At 38.4% G+C, this 26,771-nt stretch overlaps 1 protein-coding gene across 5 annotated transcripts; it reads right to left on the bottom strand.

Moving 5' to 3' along the window:
• Positions 1-6,060: 6,060 nt before the first annotated feature.
• Osgin2 (oxidative stress induced growth inhibitor family member 2) lies at positions 6,061-21,072 on the bottom strand. 5 transcript variants are annotated; one of them, XM_069991024.1, is made up of 6 exons: positions 20,925-21,072; positions 18,958-19,106; positions 15,499-15,635; positions 14,605-14,796; positions 10,415-10,506; positions 6,061-7,969 (listed from the first exon to the last, which is right to left on the bottom strand). In XM_069991024.1, exons 1-6 carry the CDS (start codon positions 20,972-20,974, stop codon positions 6,937-6,939), a joined length of 1,653 nt encoding a protein of 550 aa, XP_069847125.1. In that variant the 5' UTR covers positions 20,975-21,072; the 3' UTR covers positions 6,061-6,936. The 5 variants fall into 5 exon arrangements, with proteins under 5 accessions (XP_069847125.1, XP_069847126.1, XP_069847127.1 ...); XM_069991025.1 differs by lacking the exon at positions 20,925-21,072 and adding an exon at positions 20,269-20,399; XM_069991026.1 differs by lacking the exon at positions 20,925-21,072 and adding an exon at positions 19,723-20,007.
• Between the last annotated feature and the right edge of the window lie 5,699 nt (positions 21,073-26,771).

The raw sequence follows: 26,771 nt of genomic DNA, 5'->3' as shown, positions 1-26,771 counted from the left end.
CTTTTTCTGCTCAGGATTGCTTTAGATGTAATAAAACTTTTTTTCCCCTTTTTACTGACTCATTTCAAATGCTTATAAAATATCTCAAGCAAATTTGACTGAGAACATTTATAATAATTATAGCTTTTAAATCAATTGTTCAATAATAACTGTGACCCTCAAGATTAAATATATATATATATATATAGATAGATAGATAATAGATATAGATATATGTAGTCTGTCATAATCTCTTGCTAGCAGAAAATTTCTTGGTAACACTTCTATAAAAACCCTGTGTTGTTATGTCCAGAGACAGAAATCGTACCCACTATCAACCAGGCTCAGCTTTTTGAAGCTCTAGGTGACAGGAAGTTTCTCCCCAGAAAAAGCTATGTTTCCTACCTGTCCCAATCTGCAAGACTTGCCCAAGACACTCCACTGAATCCCACCTGCTTGTCCACTTGATAACTGATTCTGAGAACACTACCCATATGATGAAGCATGGTACCACAACTGAACATGTCATGTGATTGACATCCTACACCAGAACCAATCTGTTTAGTAAAGGTGTTTTGTCGTTGCTTGGTTGCTCTTATTTTTGGAAGTATTAGGGATTGAACTCAGGGTCTGGCAGGTACTTTCTGGCAAGTGCGCTACCATTTGAACCATGCCTCTGGCTTTGTTTTGTCCCAGATGCCCCTTCTCAAGCCAACTTTTTCCAGCCTTTTAACTACCCTAAAGTATTTATGCTTGAAGAAAAATGGAGACAGATGCACTGGGTGTCACAGCAGAGCAACTATGCAAAGTTAGAATTAATGGTTGGGTAATGGAAAAACAGATGGTGAAAACTCCAGACTTGATGTTTCAGGGCTGGCTGACTGTGGGGATGGTTTTCTTACAGTGTTTGGTCTTTCTGTGTATATGAGAAAGAATTGTGTAATCCTGAGAGACAAAGTAGCTATTTTATAGTCCCTTTGACTTTTAATAAATGTGACAACAAATATTATCAAAGAAGATAGAGATTGTAGCACATTAAGCCTTCAGTAAACAAAATCTCAGCAAGTCTGTGTATAACTTGATTTTTAAGTGGTAAGTTTTTTTTCCTCTTGTAGGGTCAAACAACTGACTGAATTAGTAAGCATAGAATCAGTTTGTTTCCCATTGTAAGTTTATGATGTGTAGTGGGCAAGTTCAGCCATTCTAATGCTCTGAACTGTAAACTTGAATCCTTCTGATGTACCCCTCTCTCTACCTGCTAACCTGCTTAACAAGGAAAACAGCACTTCTTTTAATTGGAACTTCAGATATGTTATCAAATTGAAAGTCCTTAAGCATCAGGCCAACATCTCTATTTCTTAGACAACTGGAGTTGATACCCTAAATGGGAATTTCAAAATCAATATTAATTCTACATAAAGTATATGAAGATACAGAGGTCAAAGACATTTCTACATGGAATACTAGAAATTGTAAGTATTTTTTTTTTTAATCAGGAAGGGATTGAATACAGGTATAGATGCTTATGATAGGGGAGGTTCTAGCCTGGTTTGTCAGGATAAGTTCCCTGAACAACTTAGAACATTCTCAGCTCTTACCTCTGAGATCTCAGTGGAGCCATGTGTTTAAGAATACATCGGTATGCTTGTGATTTGGAGAAAAGGAAGCTCTAGTAAAGAATCATTACAGTAAATCAATCATCTGGAAAATGAGAAATGAAATAATACACAGAAACCATTGTTTCTGACTTCTCTTACAAGCCAATATAGCAAAAGAAGCCCAAATAGCAAATGGTACAGGATGCTGGCTTCTACCTCAATTTCATCTTCCATCTACTCACTAGAACCCAAATAACCTACAACTTGGTAGGTAGAACTCTAGCTGCAAGGGAGTCTTGGTCTTCATTGAAAATAGGAATAGGGTGAGCCCTACTTCACATCATAGTAAGTTGTAAGAATAAATTATGATAATGCAGAGAACTGTCAGGGCTTTTTGATTAAAGAAAAGTCATTTGAGTCTCTTAACAGCCTTACTTTATAATTAGCCAATGAATCTCAATGAACATATATGCTGTTCACTTAACAATACAATGGACAAATATTGGTACCTTCATGCAGGTCTTTGCAAAGAGAAACTGAACTACCCAGTTTTAGTATTTATCAAAGGGAGTGTAATAAATATATTGATTCTGGTAGCTTCTAAGCTCTTTACAAATACTGATATTGTTAGCATTCTTTGATTTTGTTTTGCTTCATGTATCTTAAAATTCTGTAATTAGCTACATACATTTAGGATAAACCTTATAATTACTTATATGATATTTTCTTGAAATCTGCTTTCTGTTTGCATGGTACGTACTTTCCATCCTCCTACTTATGGACTATTGGTGTCTTTTGTTGTTATGGGTCTCATTAACATTATTGAAGCTTGGTATTATGTGTTCTTTGACTTTAAATTGTGCTTAACCATGTATGTAATATATTTTTATATGATTTGTTCAGAGTTTTATTATCAAACCTGTTTTTCTCTTTGACTCATTGTTCTGTTTCATCCTTTTAAGGATTTTTTTTTTTAAAGATTTTTAAAATCATTACTGTAGAGGTGATGTACAAAGGGGTTACAGTTATGTAAATCAGGTAGTGATTTCTTTTTGGACAATGTTACCCCTTCCTTTGCTCAGAATTTTTATTATTCCATTTTATTCCTCTGGTTGTTAGCTACATTTCTCTTTGACTTCTATAAAGATATACGTTCATACCAATTAATCACGTACTGCAACATACATACTGTATCTAGCTTATAAAAGTATATTCCACTTGTTTTCCTATTTATTAGTACTGTTACCTGTAATTATCATGTGTCTATATATTCTAAATCACGATTTAACTTTTAAAAAGTTTAAACAATTTCAAATTTTATCTAATTTAAGTGATGAAAAAAAGTAAGTTTACCACTTTTGTCGGTCTTTTCTGTTAGATACATGCTTCCTTAGGTATGTCTTTTTAACCCTTCTACAGCATGTTTCCTGGCATCAAGGTATCTCAACAGTCATTTATCCTAAAATAGCTTTTACTTTTCTTAGGGTTTGCACTACATTAAAATTTCAATTTGTCAATTTTTACGTTAGCACTTGAAGAATACTTAAGACTGTCTTGATTGAATTTTTCTCGACATTTGTTCATTCTTATGTGTTCTGTTAGGTATATTCTTTTTCCTGGTTACTTTTAAAACTGTGCCTCTCTTTAATTTGTGATGCATAGGTGTGGTTTCCTGTGTTTATCCTGTTTGCAGTTTGAATATCTTGGACCTTGATAATTTTTTGTTTCTCCAAATATGTATTTTTTAATTCATCCTTTCTCCAAGATTCCATCTATATCTTACTTGGATCATGTTATTTTTCCCATTCCATTAAGTCAAATTTCTTAATACTTTTACTTCAGTTTGGATAACTTGCCCTCTTTCATTAGTCTGCACTATTCTTTATGAGTTTTTCATCTCAGAATACATTTTCTAGCTTTAGAGTACTGTTTTAATGCAGTTTCTATTTCCAACATCTTTATCAATTCTAGGTTTTCTCGTGGTTGTATACATACCTATAATTTTTTGTCTGCATACCTATAATTGGGTATACTGGACTGTTTTAAGGTTTCAAAGTTTTGTGCAGGTCTTGCTTGATCCTGTTTTTAAGGTATGGACTTTTGTCTCATTTGAAAACAAGGGGTGTCCAACAAGGTCTGGCAGTACTGACTGGCTAGCTTGTTGTATTCCAGAATTATACCTCCAGAATCTCCAGAGTTACTTGCTGACTTCTGCCAGACCTCACCCGCTAAGTATTGAGCCAGTTTTAATGAAGTCATCTTTTTAATTTCTAGAGCTTTGTACAGCTTCCTCTTGTTCAGCACCCTGGATAGAAAACTCTAGCAGGAATCCTGAATTGTGATATTTTCTCCCACAGACACACTTCACTTCGTATGTGCAAAGTGCTCTCTAATAATGAAGTGATTAGAAAGCTCACCTTTTCTTTTAAAAAATCAGACCTTAAGTGTCAGCTGCTGTGTGAAAACATTGTTTTATAAATTCAATTCCTTAACTCCATCATGAGGATGTCATCTTAGAGTTAAAATTTTAGGTTTTTCCTAAAATTATCATAAGTCTACTAATATCTTCCTTGCCTATGCTTTTTTGCCCTGCTCCTTCACCAAAGTTCTTTAATAACCTAAGTGGAAGATGATTCAAAGTCTGTTTAATTCTTTAACATATTCAGGTTAGCTTTGGGCATCAGCTTTTTCCTCTAGGAATAGATAGTTGAGTTTTTAAAAGACTGTAATGAATTGATGTGATCAAAATGGCATTATGCAACAAGCAGTCCTGTAACCAAGTTAGGTTTTAAAATAACATTCAAATTAAGCCTAATTTTATTTCACTCTGAGTTTCTCAGTATTTCAGAAGTTGAGACTTAAAAACTGAACTTGCTTTAACAGCAGGATTTATTTAGAATTTCTACCATTTGTTATCAGTGAATTCAATTTTTCTTAAAATATATTTCAGGCTTTATAAAATGTTACTAAACCTTTATGGCATTGGAACATACATAACAAAAATTTGTTTTATAAAAAGTAAATTTGAATGAGGTTCAAAGCTACAGCTCTCACTAGCCATACTTTTTTTTTTAGTATCTCTTTTTTTATATATATATAGATAGTTGCTATGTAGTTCAAGCTATCCTCAGATTCAATCCTGCTGCCTGTCCTCTGAGTGCTGGGATTACATGTATACACTATATAGTGGTTTTATTACTATTAAAATCCTATGGAGATGGTGTATTCTATTCTTTGAGCAAGTATCAACTAGAACTGTTCATGCTATTTACCAACTAGATGTGGGAGGATAAAGACATTTTCTCAATGTATGGCATGACTAGACATGGATTTAGGAAGAGTAAAGAAAGATATGGAAGGTGGCTCAGTGGTAGAGCGCTCGCCTTGCATGCATGAGGCCCTGGGTTCGATTCCTTAGCACCACATAAGCAGAAAAAGCCGGAAGTGGTGCTGTGGCTCAAGTGGTAGAGTGCTAGTCTTGAGCTGAAGATAGCGCCCAGTCCCAGAGTTCAGGCCCTACGACTGGCAAAAAAAAAAAAAAAAAAAAAAAGATAATATGGAATTACAGTACATCAATAAACAGTACTAGAGTATAGTATATCTGCTCCCCCCCCCCCAAAAAAAATGCTTGAATGGTCTATGTTGCATACAACAGCTAAGGATGATTTGGAAGTTTTATCAGAGAAGAAATTATCTACCAGGATTCTTGAAAGCTTTACTTAAGGAAGCTTTATTTTCTCTTACTGCATTTGTTTTTTAAACAATGTAACAAAAAATGCTACTGCTTAAGGTGGAGCAGACTTGTGAAATATGGGCACATCAAACCTATTAAAAAACCCAACAAATATATCTTTCTCTAGAAACAATATTTTCAATACTGTCACTTTCAATTTAGAAGTGACATCAGTTGGTGCTTGTGGCTCTGTAATCCTAGCTACTGGGGAGGCTGAGATCTGAGGATTGCTGTTTGCAGCCTGCAGTTCTGGTTAATAAGCATCTCCAATTAACCAGTAAAAAAAAAATCTGAAACTGAAACTTGAACTATGGTTCAAGTGGTAGAGTTCCAGCCTTGAGCAAAAAAGCTAAGGGACAGCAATAAGAAAACATTCAAGCCAAGTGCTGGTGGCTCACACCTGGAATCCTAGCTTACTCAGAAAGCTGAGATTTGAGAATTGAGGTTCAAAGCCAGCTTGGGCAAGAAGTCTGTGAGAGTATTATCTCCAGTCAATTACAAAAAAAAAAAGGCAGACGTGGAACTGTTGCTCAAGTAGTACAGTGTTAGCCTTGAGCAAAAGAAACTCAGGGAAAGCACCCGGGCCCCAAGTTCAAACACCAGAATTGGAAAAAATAAAAATAAAAACATTAAACTCATTCAAAGTTCAAAAGTAGACAAGTAGGAAAGTACAGAAACAAGTTCAGTTTAAAAAAAAGTATCATTTTGATGCCCAAATATCTTAGTTTAAGTGCTAGAAATAAACTCAATGTCCACACCAAAGATAAGTAGTTCCATCCACAATTTATTGAATTGTAAATCAGATTAGTTCGATGTTATGATAGGTAAGTAGAGAACAAATCTCTGACAAGTATTTTAGGGGGTTCCTGAATGTCAAAGTGTTACCAACATTATTGGAATGTTTACATTATTAGAAGACTATGAAGTACCTGTCAAGGTTTCAACAATAAAAATATTTTTCAAAAGATCATAATATTTGGTAATAAATTAATTTATACAACTGATAATTTCAAAATAAATAACGCACCTGAGTTGAAAATGCCTCCTGCATCTACCTTACCCCACTATACATATCATACATACCTTATACACCATTTATTTAGAACTGTCTCAAAACTTTAAGGAACATACAGTCTTTGGGGATGGGGATCTTGCAAGAATTCAGTTTCTGATTAAGCAGTATGTTATGGGACTTGAGAACATACATTTCTAACAAGCTACAGATGAAGCCAATGATTGTGTTCCTTGGCTCAAACTTTGAACAAGGTGACCCAAATATGACGAACTATTTCTGTCCTACTAGGACTATATAGCTTTATAGATTCAAGGTATGATGTTTTGAATCAAATATAAGTAACAAAAACTGTAAGAAAAATAGGTCTTGGAAGAAAAGAATGTTCTAGTCAAATGAAAGCTTGGCAGTATTTCTATTTGTCCAACAGAGACACCTTTGATACTTTATATAAATCATGACACCAAGTTCTGGTAACTTTAAAAATGAAGTTACCATAGCTTGATACTTTCCTCCAATTCATTCAAGTCCAGTAAATTCTAGGCAATCACTGCAAAACCACTATTAAAATTTTTAATGACAGACTGTCCATTTGAGTTACTTGTAAACTTGCTTTAAGCTATCCCATCTCCTCCTCCTCTTTCAACAAACAAATGCTGCTTTTTCTTCTGTCTTACAGCTAAACAGCGGGTAACACCCAATGCCCCTCCCTTCAAAAATCGAACAAAATTATCTCCAACCAAAGGGCCCAATGCAAAAAGGTTGGCTTCTTTAACACATTCATAGGTATATACATCAATTTCCACAGGATTACTCTTACATGTGACTGGCTGGCTTGAATTGTGTCCTAGGTAACACCCTTGTTCCTTCAGAAAAGACAGATTAGGATGAGAACCTATCAATACTACTGCAGCAGAAAGCTTAAAGATTTTCTTCAATCCAGAGACACTTTGAAGAATGCATCTCATGTCCGACTTAAAAGAAAGCACATGGTGCTCAGGAAAGCTGGTATAATCAGATAAAAGGGTTGAGTCTGCAGAATATGACTGAGTACACATCATATGATACACTTTATGATACTCAGGATAAAGCTTTTTGGGAAGCTGTTTGAAGATTAAGCTTGGATCAGTTACTCGTCTGCGAAATACATGGATCACAGGGATATTATTGTTATAAGCACAAAGTACTGCATCAGCTGCAGTGAGCCCAGAACCTACAATTAACACTGGATCCACTTTGCCACGCAGTTTTCCTTTGTTTACAACCGCTCCAAATTCAGGCATTGAATGAAACACAAAAGGAAAATTTTCCCCTTCAATTTCCAGATGGGCAGGAGAATCCAATGTTCCAGTTGCCAGAGCTACATTCTCAGCAAAGAGACAAAAGGGAACGTGAGAACCATCTGCTATTCGCTGGTAACCTCTAATTTCCCAGTTTCTCTTGATCAATTTTGACTTCTCTATCTGTAAATGCTTCCTTGAAATAGCTTTGTCTTGGTTGTCATTATCATCTTGATCTCTGTAAAGTCTTGATACGGAGGTTATATAAGTATTCTCTCTGAAATTTTGCTGAAGACCCATGACTTTTACATAATGTTTATAGTAACGAGCTATTTCTTCTGGCATTACTCGATCACCTTTTAGATTCCTAAAAAAAAAGGAAAAGGAAAAACATCCTATGTCAAGATAGTACTTTTAGCCTTCATTAGAAGTTTCCATCCAGTTAGCTTTTATGTCTGTCAGGTCCTCTGAACTGCCTTAGCTATTACCCCAACACTTTATGAAAAAAATTTTTTTGGTTTTTTGTTTTTTTGGGTCCGGTTGTGGGGCCTGAACTCTGGGCCTGGGTGCTGTCCCTCAGCTCTTCAGCTCAAGGCTAGCGCTCTACCACTTGAGCCACAGCGCCACTTCTGGCTTTTTTTTTTTTTTGCTTATGTGGTGCTGAGGAATCAAACCCAGGGCCTCTGGCATGCAAGGCATGCGCTCTACCACTGAACCACCTTCCCAGCCCCTTGGTTTTTTTTTTAAGTTAAAAATGTTAATGAATTACTTTAGTCAACAGGTAAGTCTCATGAGGGCAGAGACTGTATTTAATGCATCCTTAGTGTTTAGTGTAAGTTCAAATTAACTGCCTGATAAAATGTCATTGAATAAATGGATTGAGAAACATGGATGTGAAAAATTAGATTATTTTACATCACAAACTGCATTTTGTAACTATCAACCGCATTACTTAGGACATAGTAGGAAATTACAGGTCAACTGTAATATCTGTGCTTCTCAAAGGTTAAATAGTGGCCTGACATAATTTTTAGTAAGTTATTTTCCTAATGAAAATTACATATAAAATTCTGAGTTACTCATTTTGCTTGACATGTTTCTCTACTTATAAAGAGATCTAACAATGTAACTTTCTGTTTAAGAAAGTACATTGTGTCTTTTTCATTTTCCACTGAATTTCAAAGTAGTAATCTCTCTAAACCCATTCTTAAAGATATATTAATAAAAACAAAGTATTTGACATAATTCATTATAACTTCCAATTAGAAATTCGTACATGATTGTAACATTTAAAATGTATCACTTCTCAATATTTACAGAAAACCCATGTAGTGATAATGATTGTCACTTCTATTTTACAGACTAAAATTGAAAACTAGTTTGTGTTACTTGCCTAAGGCCACAACACAAGTTAGCTAAAAGTCAGTTAACAGAGGTAAGAATCCCTATTAATGTCTAAGAGAATCGTCTTATCATTATGCAAACACAGAAATAAAACTAATAATAACTTCAGATGCATGTTCATGTAATGTTTAAAGACACAATATGCAGAATTTAGAAAAATACTTCTGACACAAAATGGTAAAACATTCCTCCTTATTCTTTTACAAAGGGAAATATATGCCAAATAGTTTTACTTGCTTATTTATGAAAATGAAGAACTTATTCAACTTGCTTGATTTTTCAACTTTAATTTCAAAACATATAATTCCTGAAAACTTCATCTCAATTACCCATCGAGATCTATATTTGCTCTCCTGAAATATCCTCAAATGAAGGAAAGCTGGAGATTAAATCCACTAGTGTATAATAAACAAGCACTGTATCACTGAACTACATTTGAAGCCCCAAATGGAGGAACATTTCTTTAGATTAGCATAGTGGCTAGCTAGCAAGAAGTCAAGTACTCAAATTTTGTTTTTGTTTTTAAACAAATTGTTTTTAAACAAAGGCTATGTAACTTCCAGCTTTAACTTGCTTCCATTACTAATAAAATTATAATAGATTGTTTATATTGATAATTCCTATCAATTTTATTATTTGCCATCCTTGAAATGATAGCACTTATATTTCTCCTTTTAAATATTGCTTTCTTGGGGCTGGGAAGTTGGCTCAGTGGTAGAGCGCTTGCCTTGCATGCCTGAGGCCCTGGGTTCGATTCCTCAGCACCACATAAGCAAAAAGAAAAAAGCCGGAAGTGGCACTGTGGCTCAAGTGGTAGAGCACTGGCCTTGAGCTGAAGAGCTGAAGGACAGTGCTCAGGCCCAGAGTTCAGGCCCCACAACCGGACCAAAAAATAAATAAATAAATAAATAAAAAATAAAAATAAATATTGCTTTCTTTTTCCCCCAAACAAATAAAACCTGCATTATTCCAAGGTGAAATTTCTGTTTTTATTGTCATATTTTTAATTGAACATTTAATTTCCACATAGTTAGCCATACCCTAGATTCTAGTTTATTAAATCATTCCAAATTATCAATCAGATAATACACTCTTCACCTTTAAAACACTTTAAGTATACATGTTATATCCACTCATAAAAATATATGTCAAAAACGATAAATGAGTAGATGAATTAAAGTGATAAGACAAATCGATTCATGATTAACAAAGCCAAAGAAAACCAATCTGTAGACAATCTGCTTAGTTTGATAGCATCTCTAAATGGAAATAACTTCTTTATATTCACAAGGAAATATTTTTACTTGGTATGTATATATTTCTTACCCAAAATAGGAATAAAAAATATTGTGAAATTTCCCACAGTCTTGTGTTGTACACCGAAGAGTTTTAATAGTTTTATCTTTACCTTCGTTTGCTAGTCACCCAATCTTTAAATTTAAGTCCAGGTAACTCCATCCAATTTCCAAAGCTGATTGTCAACATGGAGCCTTCCATATTCTATAAAACAGTACAGTTAAAAAACATTAATTAAGGGCTAGGAATGTGGCTTAAGTGGTACAGTGCTAGCCTTGAGCAATACAACTTTGGTAGGGGATGGGGGGAGGACTGGGTGGGGAATATGGGAAAGGATGGGAAGGAGAAACAAAGAGGAGGCAACAATGCTTGGGAAGAAATGTACTCGTTATCTTGCCCATGTAATTTTCACTCCTCTCTACGGTATCTCACAATAAAAAAAAAAAAAAAGCCCAGGAACAGTACCTAGGCCCTGAATTCAAGCCCCAGGACTGACAAAAAAAAAAAAAAAATGTAATTAAGCAGCAAAAGGATTTTTTCTTCAAAGACAGACCATCCTATTTATAATAATTACCAAGTATGCTCAAAGTAGTTTTAAATGCTGTATACATAGATTTCCTCAGCAATTTTATTCCACTAATTTTTTTTTTTTTTTTTTGGGTCCGGTCGTGGGGCCTGAACTCTGGGCCTGGGTGCTGTCCCTCAGCTCTTCAGCTCTACCACTTGAGCCACAGCACCACTTCCGGCTTTTTTCTTTTTGCTTATGTGGTGCTGAGGAATCGAACCCAGGGCCTCAGGCATGCAAGGCAAGCGCTCTACCACTGAGCCACCTTCCCAGCCCTCCACTAATTTTTTGTATACCTTGTTCATTTGATATTATCCATCCAAATGTCTTCACTCAAAGTTATTTGTAAAAAAAAATTACAGTATTATCCAGTGCCTATATAAGTTGATAGCTTTGGCTTATGAGCAACATGGTAATTTGGCTTATGATCAATATTACTATTTTTACTTTTTAAACAAAACATTAAACTTTTTCTATTATACTATTTCTTACAGATTTTTACAACTTAGAACACTTTTCCTCCTTTTATCAATTATAATTCTGAAGTCTAGGCTGAATTCAGCAGCATCTCTGCCTAAGAATATAAAAATAAGCAGTGGTTGCCTGAGAAACAGACTTACTGTTGAGATTAACACTTTCTTCACAGAAGTGAGCCCTTCCAGCTCCACTGACCCTACTTTGCCTTTGCTTAATACAGTGCATAGAATGCTGAAGGGGCACAGTACCTATCCCAATACTTCCCAACCAGTTCTTTAGACATTAATTCCTATTCTCCTAACTCTTACACTAATGCTGTTGGAGCCTGGCATCAATGACCCATGCCTGATAATCCTAGCTACCCAGGAAGCTGGTATCTGATGATTAACAGTTCAAAGCCATCCTGGACAGAAAAGTCCCCAAGATTCTTTATTTCAATAAGCCAGCAAAAAGCAGGAAGTGGAGGTATGGCTCAACTGGCAAAGTGCCAGAGAGAGAGAGAGATGTGTTTTAAAGAGAAGAAAAATAAAGAAAAAAATACAATAGTTAGAAATAAACTTAAGTGTAGTACATACCCAAAGAAAATTAGGTTCCAAAGAGGTAATCAGAAGAGTAATGTAATATAAATAAATATAATATAAATAAAGACCAAACGTGTATTTTATTAAGTAGTCTGGTGTAGTGAATCTGAAACTGGCAAAGTAAATCTATAATTTAAGAATAGTATAGATGTGGGGGCTGGGAAGGTGGCTCAGTGGTAGAGTGCTTGCCTTGCATGCATGAGGCCCACATAAGCAAAAAGAAAAAAGACAGAAGTGACGCTATGGCTCAAGTGGTAGAGCGCTAGCCTTGAGCTGAAAGCTGAGGGACAGTGCCCAGGCCCAGAGTTCAGGCCCCACGACTGGACCCCCCCCCCCAAAAAAAAGAATAGTATAGATGTATAAAAAGGTGTAAATTTATTAAAACTATTAACATTCCTTGTATTTCATTGAATTCCACATTAATCTAACTCTTGGCCATAACAGAAACTTAAGAGTTATAAGATATACAAACTGCTTAGTTCAATGAATTTTCTGTAAAAGAAAATGCTTAAATAGTTGGCTCTGTGTGTGTGTGTGTGTGTGCGCGCACGCGCGTGCATGTGCGTATGCCTGTGCATGTGTATGTGTATGCTGGTCCTACAGCTTGAAATCAGGGCCTGAGGTTTTTTGCTCAAGGCTAGCATTCTACTTCCAGCTTTTTGAGTCATTAATTGGAGATAAATCTCTCATGGGCTTTCCAGCCAAGACTGGCTTCAAAACGATCTTCAGATTGCATCCTCCTGGGGAGCTAGGGTTATAGGCATGAGTCACCAACAACTGGCTAGACATCCCTTTCCCCTTCTCCACTTCTTACCTATTATAAATAATTTATGTAGCCGGGCGCCAGTGGCTAACGCCTGTAATCCTAGCTACTCAGGAGGCTGAGATCTGAGGATCTTGGTTCAAAGCCAACCACCTGGGCAGGAAAGTCCAAGAGACTCTTATCTCCAATAAAACCCCCTAGAAAACCGGAAGTGGACTGTGGCTCAAGCAGTAGAGCGCTTGCCTTGAGCTGAAAAGCGCAGCGACAGCACCCAAGCCCAGAGTTCAAGCTCCACAACCAACCAAAAAAAAAAAAAAAGAAGATAAATAACTTATGTTTAAAGTTGATATTTAAAAAGTTTAAAAAGAACAACAACTAGGTACTGGTGGCTCACACCTGTAATCCTAGCTATTCACTCAGGAGTAGTGAGTAGTGATCCCTAGATTTCAGGAGGCTAAGGATCTCAGTTCAAAAATTAACCTAGGCAGGAAAGTCTATGAGACCATTATCACTAATTGATCACCAACAACTTGTCTCGAAAACAAAAGCTCAAGGACAGTACCTATCCTGAGCTTAAGCTTTACTACACTGAAAATGAACTATATAATTTGTGGGTAGGGATGGGAGGGAAAACTGGGTGAAGGGGTAACACTGTCCAAAAAATATACTCATTACCTAACTTATATAACTGTAACACCTCTAGACATCATCTTTGTAGTAACAATAAAGAAAAACAGAAACAGTAAAAATAAACCAAACAAACCCTATTACGCAAAAAGCCACATATTATCATAAAGCAAATTAAGATTTTAAAGAGGGATCAGGCATATATTTAATCTAGAAATATCTCCTAACACATTGAAACTGATATGTGATAAATGTTAATTTTAGATAAGTAACACTGCACACAACAGTCAACTGATATTTGTACTAAAAATGTGATAATATGCTAAAGTTCCCATGATGTACATTTCTTGACAGCAAACTAAATTATTTAACATTTAATTATTCTATATGTTTTTTATTGTAAAAATACTATACAGAGGGGTTACAGTTACTTAACATTTATTTATAAAATGTAAAAACAACCACTACATTGTGACAATGCTTGAAACTATGTTAACTGCTAGGGACACATGAATAAAGATAATTATTACTTACTTAATGGAAAGTACTATATGAATCTTTTAATTTATTGGTTTTCTTGTTTAACCTCTGTTATAGACTAAACTGCCCTTTCTTTTTTTTTTTTTTTTTTTTGTCGGTCCTGGGGCTTGAACTCTGGGCTTGGGCTCTATCCCTCAGCTCTTCAGCTCAAGGCGAGCACTCTACCGCTTGAGCCACAGTGCCACTTCAGGTTTTCTGGTGGTTCACTGGAGGTGTCTCATGGACTTTCCTGTCCAGGCTGGCTTTGAACCGTGATCCTCAGATCTCAGCCTCCTGAGTAGCTAGGATTACAGGCGTGAGCCACAGGCGCCCGACCAGGTTATCCTTTTTGTTACTGCAGCTGAGAATACTATTACATCTTTCTCTCACAATATTTTTTTTTCTTTAAAATCTTGAAACTGCATGGAAATAATGAATACTGGTTTTGAAATATACGATATATAAACTTTAAAGTGAATAAATGTTTTTCAATGATGCAAAAATTTCCTAAAATGCTTTCTATGTCATTCTTATAAAGAATGGCTAAAAAAAAAAAAAAAAAAAAAAAAAAAAAAGAATGGCTTATTCAAAAACTGTATCACTAATAAAACGGCTTAACAACTACAATTAGCCTACAGCTAATTCAGCAGCAGATAAAAATGTGGTAAACACATATAATAGTACTTTTATAATACAAAACTCTAGTCGATTTTATCAAGAAGACATATAGTAATTCATGTACATGTAAAGGCTTAGGGAAATATACTCACATGCCAAGCTCCACCAGGTGGACCTTTACCAAGCACTAAATGAGGGATATAATGATGCTGTTCTAGTTTCCAGTGCAAAACAGATGGGTAATCATATCCAAAGTCAGCATCTGGATGAAGAAGTGTGTCAAAAAGTACTGCAACTGGATTGGATGATCGGCCCTCAAGTCCCTCAGACAAGTATTCTAAGTCCTTCAAGAAAATAAAAAAGGTAAATAAGAGTTGGAAAACACAGAAACAACTATGGTAACTTTGGAGGATATTATTCTAATCAAGTATTTCCCACACAGTTAATTATAGAACACTGTTTGTCTCTGAGAGCTTAATAAATTCTTTTTAACACATGGAATTAATACACAGCCTTATATTGCAAAAGTTGAAGATGGCTTTTATATATAAATATCAACTATGATGCTTAAATAATAAAAACAAAACCAATACTTTCCAAACTAAGCATAAAGCACCTATTAAATCTCCACCAGGGGATTATTTGGGAAATTCTGCTCTAAAAAAAAGTCAAGAAAATAAAATGACACAATCTGAAAAAAAAAAAATTAGGAATTGAAAAAAATGACAGTTATTTAGAAACTGTTATTTAATGCTTATATAAAAATGATCTTGAAGCCGGGCACCGGTGGCTCACGCCTGTAATCCTAGTTACTCAGGAGGATGAGATCTGAGGATCGCGGTTCAAAGCCAGCCCGGGCAGGAAAGTTCATGATCATCCCCCCGCCCCCCCCACCCCCCCACCAACCCCCCCCCCCCAGAAAACCGGAAGTGGCGCTGTGGCTCAAGCGGTGGAGTGCTCTCCTTGAGCTGAAGAGCACAGGGACAGCACCCAAAAATTATCTTGATTCAGCATAAAAGTTTTGAAAACTCATACATAAATACTACCTGATCAACGATGGAAAGATGTCTTGCTTCTTCTAATTTACTATGTAGGATTGTATTTGGATGTATTGCTTCCGATGATAAATATGGTCTATAGCCAGATAACATATAAGAAAGGCATATTCCTGAGGGTCCATTTCCTTATTTTGAAAAAGTGAAAAGGCTACATTAATACTTTCATTTGGCTTGTTTTGTATAAGTTTGCTTTCCCTAATTTTTTTTCTCTTATCTTATAAAAACCAGATGTTGATCTTGCCTTTTATTTTCTTTTGGGAATCTCATCAACTCAAAGCTTCAACAACTATAAACTTGTACACAGTATAACATTACTGAATAATAAAAGAAATAAGCTATCAAGCCACAGGAAGACAAGGATAAACCATAAAAACACATTAGTAGGTAGGTAAAAGAAGTCAATCTCAAAAATCTGTATGATCCTGTAGTGGTAGATCTATGATATTATACATTCTGTAAAATACACACGAATTTATGCACCAAAGTGAATCTCTAATGTAAATGACAGATTTCAGTTAACAATAACATCAATATTGATGTAATCAACACAACAATTATCCCACACCAAAAGATGTTATTTTTTATAACAGAGCACAAAGAAAGCAAGGAGAGCAAACGTATGAGAACTCTTCTGTATTTTCTACTCTTTTTCAATAAGCTGAAATGGTTCTAATAAAGAAAGGCTTATGGATGTAAGCCAATAAATCAGTAACCAAATAGAAGGAGGCAGGATTTGAGGCACAGAGCTAAATTCCTTAACACACAAAAAGATTCAACACTCAAAAGATAAAAGAATAAAAAAAGTTTATGTAAGAAAAATTGTTGCAGGTGGGATGTCCCTTGTCTCTATGCTAAAAGACACCTTATGAGATACCCTAAAGATACCCTGTGCTAAATCCAGACTTTTCAAAGGACTTCAGATGGAAATACAAGATCCCAAGATGGAGGGTAACCTATCTAAATGGACCACTCTAATCACAGGAGTCCTTAAAAATAGAGAAGCTCTCCCAGCTGTGCAGAGGGAAACATGACTGAAAGAAGGTTAAAAATAAAAAAATGTTACTGACTTAAAGAAGTAAGAAGTTGGGACTGGGAAGGTGGCTCAGTGGTAGACGCTTGCCTTGCATGCCTGAGGCCCTGGGTTCGATTCCTCAGCACCACATAAGCAAAAAGAAAATGCTGGAAGTGGTGCTGTGGCTCAAGTGGTAGAGTGCTAGCCTTGAGCTGAAGAGCTGAGGGACAGCACCCAAGCCGAGTCAGGCCCCACAACCGGACCCCCCCCCAAAAAAAAAAAGAAGTAAGAAGTTGCTGGGCGTCAGTGGCTCATGCCTATAATCCTAGCTACTCAAGGAGGCTGAGATCTGAGGATCACAGTTCAAAGCCAGCCAGGGCTTGACGTAGCACTGTGGCTCAAGTGGTAGAGCTCTCACCTTGATCTGAAGAGCTGAGGGACAGGGCCCAGGCCCAGAGTTCAAGCCCAACAACAAAGAAAAGAAAAGAAAAGAAAAGAGAAAAAAGAAAAGAAGGAAGAAAGGAGAGAGAAAGAGAGAGAGAGAAATCAGGACCAATGTCTATAACCAGCCATAGAATGGAAATGGTTAAAACAAAAACAAAAAAAAAAAGGACTGGGAAGGTGGCTCAGTGGTAGAGTGCTTGCCTGACATGCATGAGGCCCTGGGTTTGATTCCTCAGCACCACATAAACGGAAGTGGTGCTGTGGCTCAAGTGGTAGGGCGCTAGCCTTGAGCTGAAGAGCTGAGGGACAGCGCCCAGGCCCAGAGTCCAAGCCCCACAACCAACAAAAAACAAAAAAACACTTTTTTTTCCCTAAGAACTTCCAAAAAGTAAACAGACTGCTGACACCTTGATTTAAGCCCAGTCAGACCAGTATTGAACTTCTGGTCAACTGGATAAGAGGACACATTTATGTTGTATTATAGCAACTGTGTTTGTGATGATTTCCTATAACAGCAACAGAAAAATACATACACTGAAGAAGTTAATTCTTCACTTATGATTAGACTGGTGGCACTACTAAGCTGTATCTTGGGTCATATAGAGCAAAATGATTATCAATTGTTTGGGGAGGAATAGGGTAGGTAGGGGCAGATAAAGAGATAGTTTTTCCTTTTAAGAATCCAATTTTTTGACGCAATCTAAGATGGAAAACCAGAGTTAGACAAAAGGGGGAAGATAATACAATATTATGATCCCTGAGATCTACCTTGGATAGAAACTACTGCAAAAACTGTCATCTCTATCACATTTCCAAGGAAGTATAGAAAAACAATCTTGTTCTCTTCCCTCCATCCTTCTTTCCTTCCTAGTATTTCTCTTATGCCAATCAAATGATATCACTTTAATTCCCTTCTTATTAATTTTAAGACAAGCTACCAAAGGAATTTAAGATGCTGTATGCCACCAAAGCATTCATGTCCCATTAATTATCTCTTTTGGCTTTATTTCATGCTATATACAGTACTTCCTTGAGTTTCAATCTTACGTGGAATATATACATGGCAAAATCCATGCAATTAGAAAAATCTTCGTAGTTCTGAGCTTTTGTGGTTTTGGAGAAATAGTTTTGCCCTGTAACCTGAGTGAGCCTACTGAATGCTGGGATTTATAGGCATGAACCACCATGCCCAGCTTTTTAATATGGAATTAAGTTTTATTTATGTAGTAATTTTAACATTGTATTTGTCTGTTGAGATGGTACAGGGAATATATGTTGTTATGGTTATGGTAATTATAAACATTACTACAAAGTATTATAGTGCAACTAACATACATAAGTCATTCGATTTAACTCTTTTTTCTTGTCTGATATGTTTTACCATGATAGGGTATAGGGGGTTAAACGGTATGATATAATAATATACACAGAATGGGCAGAATTCTAATGACACTGGTTATCTTCATTACCACAATACTGTCATACAGTTTTTTAAAAAATAGTTTAACTAACACATAATAGTTGGTCTGTCGTGGGACTTGAACTCTGGGCCTGGGCGCTGTCCCTCAGCTCTTCAGCTCAAAGTGAGTGCTCTACCACTGGAGCTACAGCACCACTTCCAGTTCCTGAGCTTCTTTTTGTTCAAGGCTAGCGCTGTACCACCTGAGCCACAGTGCCCCTTGTGGCTTTTTCTGTTTATGTGGTACTGAGGAATTGAACCCAGCGCTTCATGCATGCTAGCTAGGCAAGCACTCTACCACTAACCCACATTCCCAGCCCAGTTGTATACATTTGTGGAGTAAAATGTGGTTATTTCAATGACACATAAATGTAATGATACTGAAATCAATCCTTTATCTTAAATTTTCAAAATCCTCTTTTCTACCTATTTTGAATAACAGTACTTTTCAATATTTTCCTAGTGTACTACCTAACAGTTGGTATGTAAATGAAGGATAGTAATTTTAAAAAAACAAAATTCAATAACTTACCTATAATTACCACAGGCAAAGTCACTGCTGAATCTTCAAGTAATGAAGTTTCTTCAACTAATGGCATCGCTTTTTGCCCCAAATTATCACCAAAATATTGCACTAGGGAATTAAAAATCTCTCCTTCTGTTTCAGTTTCACTATAGTTTCTTTAAAAATATATATATATATAAAAGAGATAGTCAATATGGGCTTTATAAAAATCAATCTCTACTTAAACTTTATTAACATCATAAAATACTCAAGCTTCAAAATTATAGCTTGGCTACAGGCCAACGTTACATATTCTATTTTTTCCCCCCTAGTCTTTTTTTTTTTATTGTGAAAATACTGTACAGAGGGGTTACAATTACATGGGCAAGACAACGTTACATATTCTAAAGGCCAAAAATTTTAAGTAACTATCTCTCTCTGGTACTTTGGAAGCAAATTCCCTAAAAAGGCCTTTTCAAATGACTCAAGAAAGCAAAATATTGGAAATTTTGTAATCATCTAAGCGCTAATTTTCTTCTGAATTAAAAAGCGAACATATGAACCCCAATTAAAGAACTTTTATATCCGTTTCATATTGTACTAAACATGCAATTGTATTCTGGAACACTGACGCATGTCATCAAGTTACGTCTTGAAATCTTTACTAAACGACATTTTTTGACCTCAGTTTCTTGTGTCCTTAAGCCTTCCCTTCTCCCTTGTGCTTAACTCAAGTGGTGGCCAAACTGTGTTAGTAGATCTAGAACATATTCACTGTTAAAACTGTATCACCTCTACAAACTTCCCCCACAATCTGGGAGTAACACTGTCACTTTCTACTTCTCCTTCAAAACAAAAAACTCACCAGTACAGAGTGGTTTACCACTGATAAAATCTTAACTAGAGAGCACCCCCTGCGGCTGGATCCTGGCCCAGAAGTCCCCCACCTCCCTTCGGCCCAGTGCTTTCTACCCGGAGATGTTCCTTAATACAGAATAGATAAACACATCCCCCAGACCCTTCCCGGGACGCGTTCACTCAAACTTAAGTGTTTTCGAGAAGTCCCAGCTCGCCCGTAACCGACCCAGCACGGGCCCAGGAGGTCGCGCGGTCCCGGGACCCGTGTGATCCTCGGAGAGGGGACAGGGGGCACCGCGGAGCAGGGCGCCCCGGAGCGGGCCGGCCGGGGCGGGGAGCCGGGCGAGCGGGAACCGAGCGGGGAGTGGCCGGGGGCGGGGGGCCGGGCGATCGCCTTCCACGCCGGCCCGGCCGCGGGGGTCCCAGGGCGCTGCTGCTTCCCCCAGCCCGCCTCCCCCGCTTCCCCGGCGGCGAAGTCACCTGAAATGACCGGCCAGGGAGCAGCGGCAGCACCACACCGGCATGGAGCGGGGCGCCGAGGGCGCGAGCAGCGCTCGAGCGCGGCCGCCGTCGCCGCTCTCCCCGGCCGGGCTGCCCGGGACGGGCGCCCGCACGCTCGGGGTCGCGGGGTCCGGAAGGCGCCCCCTCCCCGCGCCTCGCCGTGACTGCGGCTCGGTCCCGCCAGCGTCCGCTCCGGGGCAGCGGCTTCCGCTCCTCGCCTGCGGGGAGCCGGGCGCGCAGCCGTGGGTGAACTCGGGGCGCCGCGCAGGGGGGGAGGAGCGCGGGGCGGGGACGCGGCGACGGCGCTGGCGGCGGCGCGCGGGCGGAGACGGCCCTCGCAGGTGCCGGGCGGCCGTAACGAGCCTCGCGATTGGTGGATCCCCGCGAGGGGCGGGGCCTGGCGCCGCGGAGCTGCGCGGGCCGGGGAAACGGGGAGCATGTGGGGCCCTGCACCCTGCCGCGGCTCTCGCGCTCCGAGCCTGCGTCTGCGGCCTGCGTCCGCGACCTCTGCGTTCCCACAGCTTCCCTCGGAGGACAAACAACTCCTATCCGGATGCGGAGGGTCGGCCCCCGTGGGTGGACGGAACGCCCCGGACCCGTCCCGAGCATCCCGGGGGGAGCGGATGGGAACTCACCTTAGCACTTCTTGCTCAGGTCCGGGCGCTGCAGGCCCCGGACCTCGCATCCCAGTCCCTGGGGCGAAATCGCCCAGCCTCACGTGCCAGGGCTTTGCCCACGGATGTTGCGCTGGTGGAAACGTTGCTTCCTGGAAGCGCTTCTGGAAGCCAGTGGGCCACGCGCTTCCCAGTGCGGGGATTAGCTCAGACCTAGCTGGAGGAGGAGGAGGGGAGGGCGGGAGGGCGGGCTGCCCCCCAGGTGACGGTGATGCAACCCGAGCTGGAGCCGCCACCGCCGAAAACCCCGGCCGCGCCGCCCGGGAGTTACCGACGGGAGGGGCGGATCGCCTTCGGTCGGACGGTGAGCGTTCTAGCTCCCGGCGAAAACCCTGCCTATTTAGGGAGGGGCCGACTGTGTAGACACGTGTTTCGTAAAAACGTGTTCTTAGAATTAATTCTCATTGTTATTAAGGTGATGTACAAAGGGGTGGCGGTTACCGGAGTCTGGTACAGAGGACATGACTTTTGCACCCCTCCATCCCCACCTGTAACCAGAGTGCTTAAAAGAAGTTCCCTGAAGTGTCGCTGAGTGTTGTCACCCAGCAGACTTGCAGCCTCTAGGTGCTTTGGATCGCGTGGAACCCAGAGCCGTCGGGCCCTGCCACTTCCAGGACTGGGTATCTAAGAGTTACTTTTTAAATTGTCCCCCTTCTTCCCCCCCTCCCCCTCGCCCCGGGCGCTGCTGGTTTATGCGTATAATCCTAGCTACTGTGAGAATCGTGGTCTAAGCCAGTCCCGAGGAGAAAATGGCCTGTGAGATTAGTGCCCAAGTAACCACTCAAAACCCAGAAGTGGCTGTTGTGGCTCAAGCGCTAGACAAGTACCCTTGAGCACGAAAGAGGCTCAAGGAAAGGGCCCAGGCCCCGAGTTCAATCCCATCCTCGCCCAATTCCATCAGAGTGCTAGTGGCTCACTCCTGTAATCCTCAGCAGGCTGAGATTGCCCTTTGGTCAGGAAAGGCCCAAGTGTCTCTTATCCAATTAATCGCCCAAAAGCCGAAGTGGAACTGTGACTCAAGTGGTAGAGCACCAGCCACAAGTAGAAAAAGCTAAAAGACAATGCCCTGACTTCTTTCCACCGACAGACACACACACACGCACACAGACACACACACACACGCACACAGACACACACACACACACGCACACACACACACACACACACTTTTCTTTGAACTACTGACAATCTAATATGTTCATTTTACTTTAATGTTGGTTCTGAGAATGGAAGTGTTCTCATCCTTTAATACTCAAAGGACCTTGAATTCCTGATAACTATCACCAGAAGTTTTTATTTTTAACCTAGAACTTTGTTTTCATTTTGAACTTTATCTCATGATTTTATTTTTATTTTTGCCAGTCCTGGGGCTTGAACTCAGGGGCTGGGCTTCTTTTGCTCAAGGCTAGCACTCAACCACTTGAGCCACACTCCACTTCTGGCTTTTTCTGTTTATGTGGTACTGAGGAATCCAGCCCAGGGCTTCCTGCATGTTAGACAAGTGTGTACCACTGAGACACCATACCAGCCATATCTCATGATTTTAAAGAACAAAACAGGCACATCAAATTTTAGGTTTTAATGTGGCCTATAATTAACACTGTCAATTTGTTGTCTTGGTTTACATTTGATAATGGTTTATAAAGACTAGGCCACAAAGATTATATAAAAGACATTTTTTAGGGCCAACAGGGCATACTAGAATATTCATATTTTTACTTTTAAGTTTAAGTGAAATTTATTTAAATGTTAGAGTTAAGTGTTAGAGAAATGTGGATTATAGTGGAAATTGGTATGTAATCCCAAACACTATCCCTTGCATTTAGGAACTCATTCCTCCTTTTTAGTGCCCACAGCAATTTGTGTTTAGTGTGGAGTATATCTCACAGTTTATGACTTTCAATGTTACTAGGTTTTAGAAGTCTTACCTAATGCTGTTCTTTGTCTTCTTTTTTAATTTTATTGTAAAGGTAATGTACAGAGGGGGTTACAGTTACATAAATCAGGTAATGAGTACATTTCCTTTTGAACAGTGCCATCCCTCCCAGTTCTCTCCCAGTTTTTCCCCCTCCTGACTTTCCTTTCCTCCTCCCAAGTTCTATCGTTTATTTCCAACATAGTATCTAGTAGATTTCACTGCTGAATTGATTAGCCCTTTGTCCCACAGTGCTTCCCCTCCCCTTCCCAAATCAGAACAACTAACATACAAGGTAAAATGTACAGAAATTAAAAACAGAGACAAAAGGGAATAAACCAAAGAAACAAGAAAACAACAAAAAACTACCAACAGTAAAATAAAAAAGTCTTGCTTCCATTTTTTTGGAGTTCATTTTGATAAACATCATTTTATGTGATGCACATACACATATATATAATACTCACATGCTATTGAGCCCTTGCGATCCTCTCCTAACAATATTCTTACTTTTTCTCACTGTGTAACGAGACTGCTATTTAATGAAGTTCTTACTGGTAAATAGTCTAGTACTGTTTTGCACATTATAGCATACTAGCCAAGATGATTGATTGTACTGAATCTTCAATGTAATCTTGGGGAAGTTATTTAGCACCTGAAAATAGTTCTTCCTTATCTCTAAAATGAGGATAATAAAATTTCATTGACAAAAACAAAATATAATTCCTGGCTCAGATTAGTTGCCAGATAATTGATATTTTTCATTTTTATCAAAAAGTATTTCAACTTTTCGTATAGTACAATTCTGGGAAGTGCATGCTATGGATTCATTCAGTTGTGTTTATATACTGACACACTGATTTTTCCCAGTGTGGTTATATTTGAAGAAAAGGCAGCTAGGTAATTATTTGGAAATAAGAAGTTAGGTAATTACTCATGCCTTATAAGAGGAGAAAGGGATGCTGGTGCTAACTCCTTAGTGAGCATACAGCATAAATTGACTAACTGGAAAGAGCCCTCACCAGGCAGGAATCCAATTGACACTTTCCTCTCTGGCTTCCCCAGCCTCCACAACTGTGAAGAGACAAGGTACTTAACTGTATATATATATATATATTTTTTGGTCGGCCGTGGGGCTTGAACTCTGGGCCTGGGCGCTGTCCCTCAGCTCTTCAGTTCAAGGCAAGCGCGCTACCACTTGAGCTACAGCGCCACTTCCAGTTTTCTAGTGGTTTATTGGAGATAGGAGTCTCACGGTCTCTCCTGCCCGGGCTGGCTTTGAACCGCGATCCTCAGATCTCAGCCTCCTGAGTAGCTAGGATTACAGGTGTGAACCACCAGCGCCCGGCTTAACTGTATTTTTTATGTTTCAAGCTACCTAACTATAATATTTTGTTATAGCAACTGAGCTGACCAATACAACCATTTTGCATATAGCTTTTGCATTTTCTAGAAACACCAAAAAGTATATTCAAAATAAACTGATGCATTTCATAAACTGTAGATATCTGTCAAGAAAAGGGAATAATTTTATAAGTACTCTATCAGAGAGTTTGAGAAAATATTCTTGAAGAAGTTACTCTTTTACTAGTTTGCCACTCTGAGAAGCTTACTTTTCACATTTGTTAGCCTTAGACCCCTTGATAGTTTCTAATACAATAAACACCTTTGTTTAGAATCAGTTTGAAGTTTTCATAAGTCCAGTTCTCTGCCTAGATAGCAAATAGTAGTGATGCTTTGAAAACAGAAAAGACATCATATTATCAGGAGCTGTATTACATACTTAAGATTTCCTTCTGCAAAGTAAGCTCAGGGAACTAAACAATTATATGTATATTTATAAATACATATTTATATTTATATAAACATATGTATTATATCAAGATGGCTTCCCACTGAAAAGTGTATTTTTGTATTATAGAACACTCAGTTGCAGAGGATAAAATACATAGAATTCACTCTAATTTATTGATAAAAAGAATTTTGCAGGCTGGGAATGTGGCTTAGTGGTAGTAGAATGCTTGCCTAGCATGTATAAAGCCATAGGTTCAATTCCCCAGTACCACATACACAGAAAAAGCCAGAATTGGCACAGTGGGTCAAGTAGTAAAGTGTTAGCCTTGAACAAAAGAAGCTCAGGGATAACATCCAGGCTCTGAGTTCAAGCCCCAGGAAAGGCAAAAAAAAATTTTGTAAAGGATGTTACATATTTTGAACAATGAGAATATATATGTGTGTGTGTGAATATGTGTGTATATATGTATTAAAATACACATATCCACACACATATCTAATATGGGTATAGATATAGATATATGTACATACATGTAGGACTCAAAAAGTTCTGAAAATCACACTGCAAGAAGTAACCAAAGGAACTTCTTATCTGTGAATGAAAAACTGCCTGGAAAATTAGGAAACTATAGCTATAGCTTCTGAGAAGAGCTCTACCTGACATGGAATGTTTTAATGTCTTTTCTTCTGTTTCCTTCTACCAGAGTCCAAAGGGTCACAATTTTGTGTCTTTGTTCACCATTGAAAACTCAATACCTAGAACAGATCTTGGAAGGAACAGATATGGGAAAGAACACAGAGACAGATAAAACTCACCAGTAAACAAAGCAGTGCTAATGCTGCATAATCCTTAAAATCAATGAAAGGATAAAAAGGAGTAATGAGAGATTCTTTGTCTCATTTCTTCTAACATCAGTTTGAGCCTTTCTCTCCAAACTAATGAGGGAAAGTTTAGAAAAATAATTATGAAAAATGATGTTATAAGAATCAGTTTATTATCAGAAGTTCCAGAAGTGAATGTATAAACGTGTTTGAATGCAACATTTTATTAAGAAAAAAGTTTTAGAACCAAAGATAGAAATGAGTGAACATGTTAAAGAGCTACTGAACACTGAATGGAAAGAGAACAAAAATAACTAAGCATCAGTGACTTACTCCTGTAATCTTAGCCATTCAAGAGGCTGTGAGACTTATCTTTAATTAAATAGCAAAAACCAGAATGGAGATGTGGCTCAGTGGTAAAGCCTTGAAAAAAAAAAACCACTTGAGACTAATAGCACACACACACACACACACACACACACACACACACACACACACACACACACACACACATGCGCATGGGAGAGAGATACACATGTATCAGGCATATCATGAAATTGAAGATTAGCAGGGAATAAAGAAGACTTAAGCCTCCAGAGAAAACATTCAGGTTCTTCATAAAGGAATGAGAATGAGGCTGATAATAGATTTATCAACAGGACTGGATATTAGAGGCAATGTCTTAAAAGTTCCAAAAGGAAATGGCTTTGATTTTTGTATGGCCCCTAGCAAATTTTTGAGACAAGATCTCAAAAAATAGAGCAAAAAAAAGGGCTCTGGGTATGGCTTAAATGGTAGAGGTCTTGCCTGGCAAATGTAAGGCCTTGAGTTTAGACACTGGTATTTGAGAGGGGAAAAAGAGCATCATAAGCATAATATTTACTTAAGAGAATTAAAAGCAATGAGATGTGTTTGTCTTTGGGAAACAAGTTGATAAGGATTTGGGAATGCTGGTTGGGAACCTCTTGCTCTTTGCATTCAATCTACTTGAATCCATTCATATTATACACATGTATGCCAGTTGCACACAAATAATGTAAACTTTACTGTAGAGTAGTGGAGATGGGATATTTATTTTCTATCATAATACCACCAAAATCTATAGTTGAATATTAGACAGCTTTGTTCTTAGTCTGGATATCAACCAAGTTGTTGCTTGTTTTGTTTACATTCTCATTCTCTAACCAAAACTTTTCAGTCTTTGATACCCACTCCGCAGACTTTTTTTTGTGTGTGTGTGGGGGGGACTTAAGAATGGGGCAATAAAGGAAAAAATG

This window comes from Dipodomys merriami, unplaced genomic scaffold (assembly GCF_024711535.1).
Source record: "Dipodomys merriami isolate MVZ:Mamm:240054 unplaced genomic scaffold, mDipMer1.0.p SCAF_4, whole genome shotgun sequence".
In the NCBI taxonomy this organism is placed as follows: domain Eukaryota; kingdom Metazoa; phylum Chordata; class Mammalia; order Rodentia; family Heteromyidae; genus Dipodomys; species Dipodomys merriami.
Note: the sequence above shows the minus strand (reverse complement) of the source record. Positions and strands in the feature narration are given on the sequence as shown.